The sequence below is a fragment of the Lygodium microphyllum genome, chromosome 17 (assembly GCF_053477565.2).
Source record: "Lygodium microphyllum isolate KBCC chromosome 17, Lygodium_microphyllum_v1.1.10, whole genome shotgun sequence".
Taxonomy (NCBI): Eukaryota; Viridiplantae; Streptophyta; class Polypodiopsida; order Schizaeales; family Lygodiaceae; genus Lygodium; species Lygodium microphyllum.
The window spans coordinates 64955518-64973504 of NC_141151.1; the positions used below are offsets into that span (position 1 = coordinate 64955518).

Here is a 17987-nt window from a genome sequence, read left to right on the forward strand (position 1 = left end):
CGACAGCGGCACAACTTTTTTTGGTATTTTGCAGATTGGAAGATGTCTTACCAGTTTTCAGGCTTTGAAGACTCAGAGGATGAACTTCTCTCTCATCATTCCTCTGAGCGGAGGCGGGATTATCTTGAAGTTCGACATCGGGAAGAACCTCCTCGCACTCGTCCTTCTTCAGTCCATGCATCTCAGAGGGTTCCATCTACCGCGAAGGTTTCTTCAGTGAAGACTGCTTCAGATGTGCGGATGCCTTCTTTGATTCCCTCTATTCAGGTGCCGATTCTCCCTTCCTTTTTGAAGGAAGATAAGTTGGATGGTTCCAACTACTCCCTATGGTCATGCAAGGTGGCATGCATCCTCGATACCTTTGACCTTTGGGAGCTTGTTTCTTCGCCCATCGACCGTCCTCCCATGGATTCGTCCGATGGCACCTCTATGGACCGTGCAGCCTTATGGGATAGGCTCAACTCTCGAGCCCGTTCCTTTCTTTTTATGAGTCTCCATGATTCTGTTCTTGTACATGTTCACAGGTTACAGACCGCGGTGGAAGTGTGGACGAAGCTTGCGTCTTTGTATCAGCACAAGACATTTGCCCACAAGATTTCCTTGGAGAAGAAGTTGCGGATGCTCAGTCTTGATGGTTCTTCTTCCATGAAGGAGCACATCACGAAGATGGAGGATATGCGAGGCGAGCTAGCCTCTCTTGGTCGTCTGATATCGTCTGAGGATATGGCGATGATTCTGTTGACTCAGCTGCCATCACCCCGTTATGATGTCTTCTACACCAGCCTCATCACTTCGAGGACCCGTGAGACACTCCTATGGGAGGAGCTTTCCCCGCTTGTCTTGGAGCATGACGAGCGACTCAAAGAGGTGGGAGCCAGGGGCTCCACCAAGGCATTTACGGCCGGCACAGGTGGCGGCAAGAAGAAGAAACAAAAGAAGGAGAAGGCCAAGGACAAGAAGGATGCGAAGGAGAAGAAGCCCAAGTGTCCCCATTGTGGGAAGGGCACTCATCCCGAGGAGAAGTGTTGGTAGAAGTATCCCCATTTGAAGCCTAAGGAGAAGGACTTAAAGGCGGCCCCAGCCACAACAGAATCTGCGTTTGTGCATGTCTTTGTTGAGGAGGACACTGCCCTAGCTTCTACCACACAGGAGAAGCCTTGGCTCGTCGACAGTGGAGCATCTTCACATATGACCTTCCGTCAGGATTGGCTTCAGGATCTTCGTTCCAGAGGGGGTACAGTCACTATTGGTGACAATTCTACAGTTCCTGTTCGAGGCGTGGGGACTTTACCTATGTTTTCTGACAGGCGGTCTTCCTCCGCCAAAGTTCTCTATGTCCCTGATTTGGGTTTTAACCTATTATCTGTGCATGGGCTTACTCAGTTAGGTACCCGAGTCATTTTTACACAGGATGCAGTCACAGTGGAGGATGCTTCTACATGTGATGCTCTTTGGACAGGTACACAGGAGGGTGGGCTTTATACGCTCATAGCCTTGGCTGCGCGGACCTCCCATGAGCTTGGGCTGCTTTGGCATGCTCGGTATGGTCATTTGAACCTCGATTCTCTTCGCCGGGCTTCTAGGAGGAAGATGGTGGAGGGACTTCCTGATTTCCCTCCTCTACACACTTTGTGCCCTAGCTGCTTGAGGGGCAAGCAGCATCGGCAGCCTCACCCGCAGGTTGCTACCAGGCGGGCTACTTCTCCGCTTGAGTTGGTTCACACCGACCTTTGCGGACCTATGGGCACGGCCTCCCTTGGGAAGGCCAAGTATTTGATGCTGATTGTGGACGACTTTAGTCGTTATGTGTGGCCTTATTTCTTGGAGTACAAGAGCGAGGCGTACTCCCGTTTCTGTGAGTGGCAGGTGTTTGTGGAGACCCAAACAACTTCCAAGGTTCGTGGCGTTCGAGCTGATCACGGTGGCGAGTTCACTTCTCACCTTTTCTCTCAGTTTTGCAGGGATCATGGTATTCGGGTGGAGTATTCCCATCCGAACACACCATCAGAGAATGGTATGGTGGAGCGTGCGAATCGGACCATGATTGAGATGGCCCGATCTATGCTGGAGCATAGGAGTCTTCCTCATTTCCTTTGGGGTGAGGCGGTGGCTACAGCGGTGCATATTCGCAACCGCTCTCCGACTTCGGCGTTACAGGACATGACTCCGTATGAGGCTTTCTTTGGGACGAAGCCTTCCGTGTCCCATTTTCGCATCTTTGGGTGCGATGCTTTTGTCCATGTGGACAAGAAAAAGAGGACGACAAAGTTCGACTCTAAGTCGAGAAAGCTTATCTTCGTTGGTTATAGTACGACCACGAAGGGATATCGGCTCTGCGACCCGACGATGCGGAAGGTTGAGGTGAGCAGGGATGTGATCTTTGATGAGGCTTCGGCCTTTGAGGATCCGATTGATGGTTCCATTACAGATGTTTCTTCATCATCGACGGACCCCCCCCCCCCCCCCACCCCCCCACCCCAACCTTCTCTCCCTACCCTTCCTTCCAGGATACGCCTTAGCACCCCTCCTATTCCTCCTCCTTCGGCTTCCCTTTCCCCTGTGGTGGATGTGCCTCCGTCTACTACGAGCTCTTCTACCGCCACTTCGGGATCTTCACGGGATATACAGCCTTCTTCAGATGCGGAGGATCTACCTTCACTCGGTGAGGGGGAGTCCCTCTCCGATTTGGGTGCTTTGCAGGTTCCGGAGACCCCCCGGTCTCCCTCACAGCAGCAGGAGTCTCTCAGGATTCCTTTATGGTATCGCCGGCTCATGCAGGATTCAGGTATTACTCACTTTCCTGCTTCTTCTACAGGTCCACGTCGATCAGCACGTTTACAGGCCCAACGGGACAGTTCACTATGTGTGAACTATGCTCTTATGTCACAGATTCTTCAGGATTCTGAGCCTTCCACTGTGGAGGAGGCTCTTGCACAGGATATTTGGAGACAGGCTATGCAGGCCGAGCTCGATTCCATCGAGCGAAACCATACGTGGGAGCTTGTTCCGCGTCCCGCGAAACCGAAGGTGATTGGTGTGAAATGGGTCTTTAAGACCAAGTATCTTGCAGATGGCTCCTTGGACAAGCATAAGGCTAGGCTTGTTGCCAAGGGTTTTGCACATCGTGCAGGGTTGGACTACTTCGAGACTTTTGCTCCTACAGCCAGGATGTCCACCATCCGAGTTCTTTTGGCTCTTGCTGCTCACCACCGTTGGCCTGTCTATCAGATGGACGTCAAGTCTGCTTTTCTGAATGGCGTTCTTGAGGAGGAGATTTATGTTTCACAGCCTCCTGGTTTTCTTGTGCAGGGGAAGGAGGATCATGTCTACAGGTTGCGGAAGGCTCTTTATGGACTAAAGCAGGCTCCTCGTACTTGGTACCAGCGGATTGACCGCTTCTTTCTACAGAGTGGCTTTGCGCGCTCCGCTTATGATCCCAACCTCTACTTACGGGTTGTGGATTCTCTTTCGGTGTTCCTTATCTTGTATGTGGATGATCTTATCATTACAGGGAGCGACACTCAGCAGGTGGAGCATACACGGTCCATTCTTCAGCAGGAGTTTGACATGACGGATCTAGGGATCCTTCACTTCTTTCTAGGCCTGGAGATCTATCAGATGGCACAGGGCATTTTTATCTCGCAGTACAGGTACATCTCCGAGCTTCTTGCGGAGTTTGATATGGCTGAGTGTCGGCCTATCTCATGCCCCATGGACCCCGAGTCCAAGCTTTTGACAGCTGGAGTTCCTCTTACCGATCCCACCCGTTACAGGTGCCTTGTCGGCTCTCTTATCTGGCTGCTTCACACTCGGCCGGATATCTCTTTTGTGGTGGCTTTATTGTCTTCTTTTATGCAAACTCCTACCCAGGATCACTGGCAGGCGGCCTTGCGGGTTCTTCGCTATTTACAGGGGACTCGATCCTTCGGGATCATGTATGGAGATGGGATTACTCTTTCTGGATGGAGTGATTTTGATTGGGCAGGTGATGTGGATTCGAGACGATCCACTACAGGTTATGCTTTCACCCTTGGATCTGGTGCTGTCTCTTGGAGCAGCAAGAAGCAGCCTACTGTGGCACTTTCTTCTACAGAGGCTGAGTATCGGGCCCTATGTTCGACCGCTATGGAGGCAGTTTGGCTCCGTCGCTTACTCGCGGAGATTGGTTTTTCCCAGACCGAACCTACGGAGCTGCGCGTGGATAACCAGAGTGCTCTTGCTCTGGCCAAGAACCCGGTGTTTCATGCTCGCACGAAGCACATTGAGGTTCAGTATCACTATGTTTGAGAGCGGATCGTGGATTCGGAGCTGGTGGTGGTCTATTGTCCTACGGCGGACAATGCAGCTGATCTCTTTACGAAGCCTTTTGCCTCAGGCTTCTTTGCTTTATCACATGCGGTTCTTGGGTCTTCAGACTCTCCCAGGAGTTGAGAGGGGGTGTTAGCCTGCTCTTTATCATTCTCAGTCTGTCATCTCCTGGTTGTGAGCTCCTGTCAGAGTCTAACAGGAGACAGAGGAGCTCTGTCAGTTCATTTTGTGGCTGCCCTGGTTAGCCAGCAGCCTTGGGTGTCATACAGCCCAAACTGGGCTGTTTTTTATGCAGTCTGCCCATTTTCTGGGCAGTCGGCCAGATCTGGCCAAAGTCGGCCAGATCTGGCTGGTCGGCCAAATCTGGCCAGGTCGGCCAGATTTGGCTGGTCGGCCAGTTTTCTGGCCTGGGGGCTATATATAGCAGCCCCCCCAGTCATCCCAGCATTATGCTCTGCAGGTTCAGCACTGCCTCCGTCATCTCCATCTCCGGCATTGGTGCTGCCACTGCTTCCAGTCTGTCCTGGTCCCCTCACTGACGCTCCGGGCTGCGTGCAGGGACTGTTCTGTCCATTTCAGTGTATTCAGCATTCATCTCAGTCAGTGCAGACTTTCTTCCTTCATTCTCTGCTTTCTCTCTCCTCTCCTCTGTGTTCGTGTTCTTCTTCCGTTGCGCACTCTCACAACAGAATGGTTGTTTCGGTCTAGAACAGAAATGGGGAAATGCTATTTCGGCACACTATGTCGTGGACGGGCAGATTGTTTTTCAGTTTTACCCTTGTCTTTTGCGCAACTATCTCCTCCTCTATATTGAAACACATTGCTTCCTACAGCTCTTCCACCAGCACCACGTCCTTCTCCTCCTCGTCCTCCTTCCTTCCTTCCTATTTTTTCTTCTTTCCTCCCCCTAGGTTTTTCTCTTTGTTTCTTTTTTTTTTGAGTTCTTCTTTTTCTACCTTCATTTTTGAAAATTTTTTCCCCTCCTCCTACTTCAATCTTTTGTTATTTCTTAACTTTCTTTCCGAATTCCTATTTGGTATTACCTTATCATGGTGCTAGATCTGTTTTGAAGGTATGTCAATCCATGGATCCTCAAAATCTAGTAGAGTCATGACTCCTAGAGTCTAGGGACTAGACTCATGATATCTGAGAAGTCAGGACTTGGGAGTCAGTTTAGCATTACAGTTACTAGTTACTAGTCACTAGTCACTAGTGGCATTATACATGTCACATGCATATGATGATATCATGATTGTTCATTGAAGTTGATAGTTATCACTCATTATTTATTTATACTTAGTGCCGATTGGACTTTATTTTGTTGTTTAAAGTTTTTATAAATATTTTAACTATGTTAAATTGTCTTAACCATTGAGTCTTCACTCGTGACATGTGTAATGAATCATGATTTCAATCATATGACATGAAGACTCAAAAGTTTTGTATAAATTGAAGGAATCGATTAGGCACGGAGATAGAGGTAGACAGACCTTACGCTCAGTGAGGGAGACAGAGAGAGTGTGAGTGAGCAGAGTAGTGAGTGAACACGTTTTTTTCGGTACAATGATGAGTGTACCACTTCAGGTTTTGGATAGATATATGTATGAAAGTACAATGTGCTAAAGGTGTTCACACCCGTGCACATATAAAAGGCACGATGGCCCTTTATTCCCAACAACCTTCCACCTAAAGGCAATGTGTCTTAAGAGGAGAAAAGAATAAGCTAAGTCTAAGTATGTACAAAGTTGAAATAAATATATCTATCCAACTCCCATCATCTGTCGGCAATGAGCAAACCGCTTTGCTGGAAGACCCTTTGTGAGAAGGTCTGCAGGATTATCATCTGTATGCACTTTGACAAGCTCAATGCTCTTGTTGTCAAGTACATCTCTAATGAAGTGATACTTCACCTGTATGTGCTTTGTCTTTGCATGAAAGACAGGATTCTGTGCTAGCATGATAGCACTTTGACTATCACAATGGAGAACATGCAACTCTGTGATGCCAAGCTCTCCCACCAGACGTGAAAGCCATAAAGCCTCCTTGCATGCCTCAGTGGCAGCTACATACTCTGCCTCTGTAGTAGACAATGCAACACACATTTGTAGCCTGGAGATCCAAGAGACCTCTCCTCCTGTGAAAGTAAACAGATACCCAGAAGTGGACTTCCTATAGTCCGCATGATCAGTATAGTCTGCATCCGTAAAGCCAACAACAGATGCCTTCTGCTTTCCAAAGCAGATGCACAACTCCTTTGTGCCTTTGAGGTATCTCATAATACCTTTCATTGCATCCCAATGCTTCTTGCCAGGGGTTGCCATGTATCTGCTAACCAGTCCCATTGCAAAAGCAATGTTAGGACGTGTAGCAACCATAGCATCCATCAAACTGCCAACAGTTGAAGCATATGGTATCTTGGCCATTTCAGCCTTCTCATTATCAGATGTAGGGCTGTCCTCTGCACTGAGTTTCACATATGGAGGCAATGGAACCCCAATTGTTTTCCCCCCTTCCATATTGAAACGCTGCAAAACTTTGGAGATATACTCCTGTTGAGATAGATAGAGTAAACCTTTAGATCTATCTTTGAGTATTCGCATTCCAAGAATGTGATTTGCATCACCCAGATCCTTCATGTCAAAGCTGCCTTGAAGACTTTGCTTCAATGAATCGAAGGCATGAGTATCCCTCCCAGCAATCAACATGTCATCAACATACAAAACCAAGATAATCAGGTTGTCATCTGCTGCCTTCTTGGTGTACAAGCAGTGATCCACTTGACTTTTATGAAAGCCTTGGGATTGCATGAATGTATCAAACTTATGATACCATTCTCTTGGTGCTTGTTTCAGCCCATACAAACCCCTTTTGAGTTTACGTACCATTTGTTCTTTCCCTTGTTCAACAAATCCTTCAGATTGCTGCATATACATGTCTTGATGCAGATCACTATGTAAAAACACAGTCTTTACATCCATTTGTATAAGCTCCATATCCTCAACTGCAACCAAGCCCAAAGTGGTTCTCAATGTAGTCATCTTAACTACAGGAGAGAAAATCTCATCAAAGTCAATTCCATGTTTCTGTTTGTACCCCTTTGCAACCAATCTTGCTTTGTACTTTGGTGAGGAACCAGAAGTGACCTTCATTTTGTAAACCCATTTGCATGGAAGGGTTTTTTGCCCTTTAGGCAACTGCACCAAGTCCCAAGTGTCATTTTTTTCAAGAGATTCCATCTCTGACAGCATGGCTTTATACCAATTCTTGCTTTCCTGTCTGTCCATTGCTTCCCTGAAGCAAGAAGGTTCACCACAGTATGTCAACATGACATATTCAGCCACATCAATTGCGCCAGGAACAAATCTGTCAGGTTGTCTAGTAGCCTTAGACGATCTCCTAACCCAATGGTCATTGTTTGCTGGCTGTTCCTGCAAAGTTTCATTTTCACCATGCTGTCCTGGCATTTCAGCTTGCAAATCAACATTAACAGCTTGCTGTTCCTGCACATATAATGGCTCATTTTCATGGGCAATAGCTGGCTGGTCATTTCCAGCATCATTTCCTGCATTTACAGGTTCATTTACAGCAGGTATTTGCTATTGTACAACGGGCACATTTTGTTGTCCAAAAGGTATTTCTTCACGGAATACAACCCTACGGACCTCCTTAGTCTTTTCGAATTGTTTGTGCATGCGATCTTCCCGGAAGATAACGTCATTGCTGCGTACTATTTTCCTTTTCTCGGGATCCCACAATTTATATCTCATTTCACCCTCGTCACCATATCCTTGGAAAATGCATTTACAGGACTTTGCCTTAAGTTTGCTGCGTTTTTCTTTATGAATGTGCATAAAATCCTCGCAACCAAACACTTTCAAATGAGCATATGAAGGTGGTTTGCCCGACCACGCTTCTTGGGGAACTCCCCTCCCCCCCCTCCCCCCCAAAAGACTTGTTTGGTGACCGATTAATCAAGTGAACGGCTGTCATAACAACCTTTGCCCAAAAACCATGGGGTAGTGCAGTATGAGACAACATTGTACGGAGCTTATCCTGTATGGTTCGATTCATTCGCTCTGCAACTCCATTTTGGGGTGGATTATGAGGGGCAGTGAGCTCTCTCTTTATCCCTTTGCTGTCACAAAATGTCTGAAAGGCTTTGGACACATATTTCCCACCATTGTCAGAGCGAAGACACTTAAGTGTCTTATCTGTCTGATTTTCAGCCAATGCCAAGAATTTTTTAAACTTATCAAGCACTTCATCCTTGCTACGAATAGGGTAAATCTATACTTTCCGTGTAGCATCATCGACAAAGGTGACAAAATATTTCTTTTCCCCTAAAGATAATCTTGGCATTTGACATATATCCGAATGTACTTACTCTAGAGGAGAAGATTTCAAAGAAAGAGACTTTTTGTGAGAAGTCTGTGGAGCTATAAATACAATGATCACAGTGCTCAAAATCAACATAACGAAGACAAGGCAAGTAACCCAAACGAGAAAGCACTTTTATTCTTGTTTGACTCATGTGTCCCAACTGGCCATGCCACAAAGAAACATGAAGTGGATACAACTGGTCACGCACACTAGATACATGAAGTGGATACAACGTATCACTCTTGCAACCTCTGGCAATAACCCTAGATCCCTTACAGATCTTCCATTTTCCATCACCAAAGGTGGTATGAAAACCATCATCATCTAGCTGCCTTGTACTGATCAAGCTCTTCTTGAGCTGAGGTACATGCCGTACATGTTGAAGTGTAAAGACAGAGCCATGCTAAAACTATAATTGCATACTGTCAATACCTGCAATCTCACATGCATAGTTGTCCCCAAGATGGACAACACCATGTTGACCCCCTGTATATGCGGAAACCACTCACGATGAGGGGTGACATGAAAGGAAGCACCTGAATCAAGAATCCAAGTATGCATGTCATCATCTGTATCTGCAAGTAGAGCATGTGCACCAAAATGTGAAGAGACAAAGAGTACATCACTCCCACTGTCACTGTCATGAGTGACTACTTTCACCTCTTCAATTTTTACACTGCTCTTCTTAGGCTGACTGTCCTTCTTCTCTTCCTTGCAATCATCTGTCTTCTTGCCTTTTCCTTTCTCTTTCTTCCATTTGTAGCAGTCACGTTTAAAGTGACCCTTCTTGCCACAATGATGGCATTCAACATCTTTGCCACGTGATTTACTGCGTCCCTTGCCATCATATTTGCTCTTTTGCTGTGATTTGCCCCTAGTATGCAAAGCACTGGAAGACTTATTGGATGCATTGTTCTGCCGATTCATCTCTTCCATAAGTAGAGCACTCGCTATATCAGCATACAAAATGATCACATTAGAATTGCTCATAGCAGTCCTGAATGTATCCCAACTCTTTGGTAGAGTGCAAAGCAAGAAAGTAGCCTTAAATTCCTCATCAATCATGAACTTCAAGGCAACCAGCTGGCTGAAAATGGAGTTAAACTCACTCAAGTGAGTAGACATTGCTGTACCTTTTTTCATACACAAATCCATAAGCTTTTTCAGCCAATACACTTTACTTGCAGCACTCTTCTGTGCATATAGTTCTTCCAGTCTAGTCCATATAGCATATGCAAAATCCAAACCTTCAATGTTGAAGAGCAAGGCATAAAAAATTGATAGCTCTATGGTTGAGCATGCAAGCTCATTCAACTCATCCCAATCGTCCGGATCCATGTCCGCAGGCTTTGCCCCTTTAGTTTTGATCGGCTTTGCCTGCTTCTTTTGTAATAGGATATTGTAGCACTGTTTTGGCCACACTGCAAAATTATATGCACCTTCAAGCTTCTTTATATGCATCAAATTACTGCTGTCATTGCTGCCAGCCATGGTTTTCAGCTCAAAAGTGACCAAAAAACCAGTAAATGCAGGCCCAAATTGTCACCCAAGTGACCAAGGTACAAACAAGTAGCAATCAGCAATAAATGATTACGCAGAAGTACAGATTTCAGATCTGTAATTCAGTTTTCAGAAGCACCAAACCAAGTGCTACAGCATTATTCAACTGATTACAGCTGTTCCAAAGGGCATGTGCATCGCATTACATGAGAAATTCCAAAATTTCAGCTGCAATTTTTGTTGTACGTGTACCCACGGGCATACAAATTGACACGAACGGTCAAAAGCCCCAAATTTTTGTGCTCAAAAGCATCAAACACACATCTGCATTTCCTCTGTCATGTATAGGACTGTCCAATTTTGCCAAAATAAAGCAATTTCAGCAAAACCCCCAAATTTCACCAAGTGTTGATGTCCAAATTGCGCAGAATTCAACCTGCATGTACATAAAATGACCAAATGTTGCACAAATTTTGCCCAAATCGCAAAAGCCCCAAATTGCACGGGGTCCAATGTGCTGCCTCAATGTGGAGAAATCGAGTTAATTTCAGCCCAAATTGCACATGTACATTAAAAGCCTCAAATGTTGGGGACAAAATGTCAAAAATTCCTGCAATTTCTGAGACAGATTTGCTTGTTCTGCATCGAATTCCCAAAATCTGGGAAAAATCCCAAATTTTTGGCTCAATTTTGCACAAATCTGCACACTGTGCTTGCGCGCGCGAATGCCCGGAGGAGAGGAGTAACAAAAAAAGATTTTATAAAAAAAATTTGGATGATGGGTCCGTTGACCCGTCAGGCCTGTCCTCGCTTGCTGGTCTTGTCACGCGTCGCGCGTCCCCTTAGGCTTGTCCTTGCCTGCTGGTCCTATCATGCATTGCGCGCCTCGTCAGGCCTGTCCTTTCCCGCTGGTCCTGTCACGCGTCGCGCGATGACGAGTGGCCTCACTGCCATCTCAAGGCAGCGCGTTTACCGTTCTGCCACATTCGCCCGAGCCTTGGCGCACAGCCGGAGGTTGGCCCTTGCACACACTCCACAGCTTGTCCGCTTTCTGTAGCTCACGACTGCCTCAGCCTGACTGACGATCGTCTGCAGTACTTGTAGCACCTTATGCTCTGATACCAGTTTGAAGGAATCGATTAGGCACGGAGATAGAGGTAGACAGACCTTACGCTCAGTGAGGGAGACAGAGAGAGTGCAAGTGAGCAGAGTAGTGAGTGAACACGTTTTTTTCGGTACAATGACGAGCGTACCACTTTAGGTTTTAGATAGATATATGTATGAAAGTACAATGTGCTAAGGGTGTGTTCACACCCGTGCACATTTAAAAGGCACGATGGCCCTTTATTCCCAACATAAACTTTGGATACATGTTGTTGTAGGATTGATATATATACATATCCATGTAATAATATATTTATTTTTGTGTACAATCTGGAATGCCATTTTCCCACTCCCAAAATTCAGCAAAAAATCCAAATCTCCAGTTTTCCTTGTTTCCAAAACTTTTCTGTATTATGGGCTATGTTTGCTACTATTTGACACACGGAGGTTGCCTTGTTGTGTTTCGGGATCTTTTTTCATTGTGTTCACTGTCTCTTAGTTACCCTAACACTAACTCTGTTCTTTGTTATTAGTTCGTGCTTTATCGTACTATTCACTCTGTGTTTTTTGTGTTTAGAGTATTTCTTCACACCTCGAACTCTCGTGTTTGGAGGATCGAGGTAAAGGTAATGGGCGGGAGAGTGTCATATGCTTGATGGATCTTGAAACGCTACAAGGCAGCTTCCAAGATGTTGGACAGCAGCAAACGCAGCAGTAGATGATGTGTTGATCAAACACCAAAAGGAGAGAGAAAACCAGCAAATGCAGATTCAGCTAATGATTGGGTTGCCTATACGGTGCCTGTGTAGTAAGCATAGACGAGGATGGTGATGTGGCTGCTGTATCCTGCAGTAAACCGAGAGTTTCAGCAGTCCTCTAGGGCAGGGCGGCGGCTAGCAGGTATGAATGCAGCAGTAGAGTGCCATGTGGCTAGAAGGCTTGAAACCTACAGAAACGAGATTGGGTTGAATGGAGGGCAGCCTACCTATTTATAAAAAGTTTTGGGATCTTGTAATGTGCACCATTTTAGACTCTCTTGAACCACACACCACTGTAGGGTTCTCATTTAATTCAGCATGTAATGCTTATTTTAGCTTAACAAGAAAAGCATTTTTGGCTGTTTCTGTTTCAAGGATGTTTTAGGCTAAAAAATCTCATTTTGGTCACGAAAAAAAAATAAATTGCAAGTTGTTTTGGGTAATTCTAAGTCTTTTAAGTTGCAAGACTGTGTGAAATTGTGAATCATGCATTTTGCGTCTTTGAACTAGTCATATACATTATCTTAAGATTGCTGAGTGACTCTTGTACATTGTCCATTGTGTTCATGTTCGTGCCTTGAGTTTATTGTGCTTGCTTCCATGGTGCCCTCTCACAGGTTTGTGTTAAATATAAGGCCATGTAAATTGTTGATCTTCTTGTGCAACTTAATCAAATAGGAGATACTTCTACCTTTTGTTGTCATACTCACATTTGTCATGCTGCAACCACCTCTGCAGAACGAAGCATATAGAAGTGGATGCCCATCAGATGGTTCAGCCAAGCACCATTAGCTCGTGGTTTAAAAGGCTGGGCAGAAGAAGCCCTTTCTTTCATGTAGGACTGCCACTCATCTCTTTGACCATTGTAGGCTGTTATGGTCTTGCACATTTGCAGCAAGGAAGGTAATCTCTCTCTCTCTCTCTCTCTCTCTCTCTCTCTCTCTCTCACTACACGCCCTTTTTCATGCCATAATTTGTTGTTATGTAGGAAGAACTCCTTAGGATGTTACAACTGTAAACTGTCTTTCTCTATGTTTGTCAAATCATAACCAGTGAAGAAGAGCAGAAATGAACTGGTCATCAAACAGAATCAGAGAAAAGAATTGTTAGCGCCTGTTTGTACATTGCATGCATACTTTTTTTTTGTGTGTGGGGGGGGGGGGGGGGGTGAACACATATGTGCATGTGCACACTGTGTGTGTGAAATACCAGACGTGGTGAAAAAATACCATGGATTACAAAGGTAATAGGATTTTACCTAGTTCATTTAGAGACCAAGGACTACATGTAGAAATGGGAATACAAAGGTTAGACCCTTTTATGGAGTGATGGTGCTAAAATATTTCTCACACATGCCTGCATGCCCACCTGCCTGCATGCATTGCATGTGTGCACACCACACACACGTGCATGTACATCAAACATGCATGCAAGCATGCATGCACACATGTTTGTGACATGCATTGCTTGCATGCCCTCATGCAATCGTGCATGCACACACATGCACATCTATATTGTAAGTGAAAATTCTCTCTTTTTAGGTTGAGATTTAGGAGCCTTTGCAAAGGAGTGATGCCTATTTAGGCTCATTGAAGAAGATATCACTATTTGTCACCTCCTTTCACCTCTCTACGATAAAGAGGCAACATTTGATAACTACATAAAAGCCTCATTTATTGCCAATATCTGATGACTATATAAAAGCCTCAAAGCCTCACAGACAAAGATCAAATCCTCTATGCTAGACCTTTGATGTGCCAAGGAAGGCCCCGACTTGAGATAGCCTCCAACATTATCAAGTTTGGAATAGGGTATTGCAAGTGAATTGGGTACACCCCACCAACGACCCCAAAGGATATACCTTTGATCCATAGCATATGGTCCACACCAACTCCGTAATAGTAAAGTCTTGCTACTTGACTACACTATTTTCTAAGTATCCAAGCTCTTGAAGAGTCCCATAAGAGCACAATGATACGTAAAATGCATAGCAAGTAGATTCGCCACTAGGATCAGTTGAAAAAGAATCTTTTTTTTTTGTAATGAGTGATTATATTATATCAAATGAATACAAGTCACATGGGTAAAAAAGTATAGAGGTACAAAAGTCAAGGCAAGGTCATTGAAGAGACCGTATGATGCCTAGGTACTAAATCCTCTCTCTCTCTCTCTCTCTCTCTCTCTCTCTCTCTCTCTCTCTACACACACACACGCGTGCGCGCGCACACACAAGCACGCCCCCTATGGTCTTGCCATAGGCACAATCCGTAAGATGCTTGGTCTTGGGACTCCATGACTGAAAGTCTCAAGAAATTGTGAACATAAGAGTAAATAGAGCTCTTGCAACACCACCTATGTGTGCATGGACACTCACTAGTTGGCATGGATATGCTCTAGAGGGAGTGGAAAATGCTAGATTGTAGCCTTTCAATATGGTATGCTGTCAAGGTGAAGATGTGGCTATAAAAAAGAATTATTTAGTACATTGACTATGAACTCCCTTTTCTGAATTGCTTATAGTGCTTGGTGTCGGGGTTTGGAAAGGTCTAGGCCTAATTTGCTGGGGATCAAGGAAAAGAGAAGATAGATGGAAGAAAGAAATACTAGAACAAGGATTCTTGCATATACTGTAAAACACAAGAAACAGAGAAACCCAACAAGAAATTGTATTACTCTTGGAAACTTTGTACTATTGCAATAAATCCTTCAAGCTGAATACGTTGTGCCTCAGATGATAGCTTAGGCAAACTCAATGTGAGACGATAGCTCAACACCACTCTTTCAGCCAAGAAGAAATTACAACAACAAAATACAAAGGAAACACTTTGAAAATATTTAAGAATACCTTGTCAAAATAGCTTGAATATGCATAACACAAGTTGGAACCAATTCAACCCATTTTCTTTGAAAAATCAATGTGGGATCTCTTCAATTACAGCCACACAAATATTCTCGGTTCTCACGTACAGCAGTAGGCAAAGATTTCTTTAGATCTGTCCTAAAAATACCCTTTTATAGGTAGGCCTTTCAGTGCTAAAGGTACCTGTAAAGAGGTAGAATCACTTGTCTTTTACTTCAGCCTTGTTAATAACAATAGTAAATCACTTGTTTATTTGCCCAAGCTTGTAACAATGGTTCATATATCTATTTATAACAATTACCATAGTTTAGGCCTGCTTTTCACTATTGCTTTTCATGCTTTTTGCCTTCCAAACTCTTGCTTTTTGCTTTTCTTGCAGTCCTTTTCTTTCTATGCCTAGCTGTCACTTGTGTCAACCATAACTTTTGCATACAAACACAGAATAGGATCATTAGGGTTCTCAAATTGAAGTGAATAGATCTGGTCGACAAGTCAACATGGTTAGAAGTGCGAATTTTTTTTGAGAATAGCCGAAAACGTTGCTTTTTTGTAAACATCACTTTTTGATATTTTTCAGCTTGGAAGACTTGTACCACTCAAAATAAATCTTGGCACATTGGTAATGGTCTTTGATACCTAATTTTGGTCACTTACATGTCCAGCATGAACTGGTACTTTACACTATCATTCATTGACTTACTCTCGACAGGTCATATAAATCACTGAATAACTCATCCCATAGTCATACACTGAAATCTTGTAACATTGAAGAACCTATTTTTTTTCACACTTTAGACATTCAATGCCTTGACATCCATTGCCTTGAAGGGGAAGGATTTTCCATCTGGTTTCTCTCTACAGCCACTTGAGCAATGGAGGTCATGATGCAGTGGTGCTCTCCTAGCCCCTCAAAACATGGCTTTTCTGTTATCGTGGGGTTAAGCGGTCACACCCTTTGAGGTGATGGCTGTGGAGGTCATGTAATGCAGTTGTGCTCTTCTAGCACCTAAAAAATGGCTCGCTTTTTATGGGGTCTAGCATTCACTCTCTCTGTAAGTCTACTGAAGAATTGTAGTTGTACTCCTAAAGGCCTAGTCTGGTCTGTTGTACTCTTGTAAATCCTCTAACATACCATCTTGGGGTGATGGGGGTCGCAGGTTCAAATCCTGCTATTCCGACTAACAATGGTTCTAAAGTTTTAGCCGATGTAGTATCAGGAGAAACAAGGAAGAAAGGAAAATTCGTGCTATTTCGTCTTATTCTCCTGTTCCTCAATTTTACTTTTCATTATCCTTATTGCTCTTTATGAATTGTTCGTTAGTTTTCGGGACAGATTTCAATCGATAAACTAGACATTACATTACGCAAAATCATCCAGATATGGATCTCTTAACTGACTCTATTAACAAATTTCAACTCCAAGATAAAAATTTTGAAATGTTTAAATAATCAGGCTTAGAAAAAAAAAAGGAAAATTTTTTGTTAGTTTATAATAGAATTCGCGGTTATAGATGGATATGCCTTTTTAAACATATAGGAACAGATATTTCAAATTATGTATTCAGATACTACGCTTTTTCCTATTTTATAGATTCTTCCAATAAAAATATTTTCAAATAGTTTTGGTGTGTATTCTCAAAAAAAAAGCATATCTGATACTTTGTCCTCTACTCAGCAGGATTGATCCCGGTTTTACCGGGATCATCCGTATGTGAAACATAGTCAAATTGATTTACTGTTTTCCCATAAAATTCAATTGAGTAATAGCTTAAAAAATGAAATTTGATGAACAGACTGTGTCGTTAATTGGAATCATTTTGTTCGGGAACGTCCTTTTTCTGTTGTTATAAACAGTCTATGGATCCATATAGATCAGAATTTTACTATCTTCCCTCATTCTTACCAGGCTGATTTGTGAATCAATGTAACTGCTATAGAGTGAAAAGGTGTTATGTTGCTGTTGTACTCTTGTAAATCCTCTAACAGTCTATGGATCCATATAGATCAGAAATTTACTATCTTCCCTCATTCTTACCAGGCTGATTTGTGAATCAATGTAACTGCTATAGAGTGAAAAGGTGTTATGTTGTTGAACTTGGAACTTTCAATATGCTATGCCTATAAAATGGTTTCATCACATCTTTTTTGAAAACTTGGATCAGACGAGATGTGGCAGCTGCACGTGATGAACAAGAGTGGGAGAATATAAAAGACAGAGAGGGGCTCACTCGTGAAGGTCCTGTGGGTGGTAGAATGCTTCGGAAGAATAAGAAAGTAGACTTGGAGGAAGAGCTTAAGGTGATTCATTTTGATCCGTATAGAGCTTATTTCATTATGTTATGTATAAGGTTGATCGTCTTACTAACAACAGAGGACAAGCTAGTCATTGTTGAGTATGTGTAATCTCTGTCCCTCTCTCATTTCTAATGATGTCAATCACTAGAGGAATAGGCTTTGCTGAAGCTCTGAATGAAATCTTCGTGAACCTTATTGCATAGTGATTAAGGTTTGCCATGCCTTTTGTGGTGGAATGTGACACCAAAATCTTCTTCCTTTTGGTTTAGATTATTCCATAACTGTATATTATGTTTTGAACATTGTTGGGGTTTCTGGTTTCATGGAAGTAGCCTTGCAAACTCAATCTGATTTTAGTGGTGTTACTTTCTTTTCACCACAGGCAATGCAGCAGAAGATAGATATTAATTCCTTTGACTACAAAAAGATACCACGGCCTGAGGTGAAATAAGCTTCTTATGTTCCGAGCTATTGAAGCATAAGATCATGTGGGCTGCAGGGCAGGATAACTTAACCTGCAAATGGCTTCCATTCGATTTGACTTGTATGAAACTGCAAGCAGTTTAGCCAAGTGTCCACTTTGTATATGATATGATATTTTGATCACAAATATTTGTGCAATGTGAATCTGGGTCTTCAGAAAATTGGGCCTGTTTTGATCAGATTTAGGAGTATCAATTGTTCCTCTCTTAATGTTTTGATATTTTAGAAGTGAATTGAATGTGGAAATAGGCATTGTGGCCTTTGAAATGAGTTAAATGCATTAATAGCCTTCGTGGCCA

General features: G+C 43.6%; 1 protein-coding gene across 3 annotated transcripts in view; it reads left to right on the forward strand.

The window, feature by feature from the left end:
• The window catches only part of LOC148021981 (cytochrome C oxidase assembly protein), a 33543-nt gene extending 15676 nt beyond the window's left edge, over window positions 1-17867 (forward strand). For all 3 annotated transcript variants that reach the window (XM_087697530.1, XM_087697531.1, XM_087697529.1), the window contains 3 exons: window positions 12789-12953; window positions 17073-17208; window positions 17588-17867. In XM_087697530.1, coding sequence (XP_087553656.1) covers window positions 12820-12953; window positions 17073-17208; window positions 17588-17656 — 339 coding nt within the window. In that variant the 5' untranslated portion in view covers window positions 12789-12819 and the 3' untranslated portion in view covers window positions 17657-17867. The remainder of the gene's footprint in view (window positions 1-12788; window positions 12954-17072; window positions 17209-17587) is intronic.
• Window positions 17868-17987: the final 120 nt, after the last annotated feature.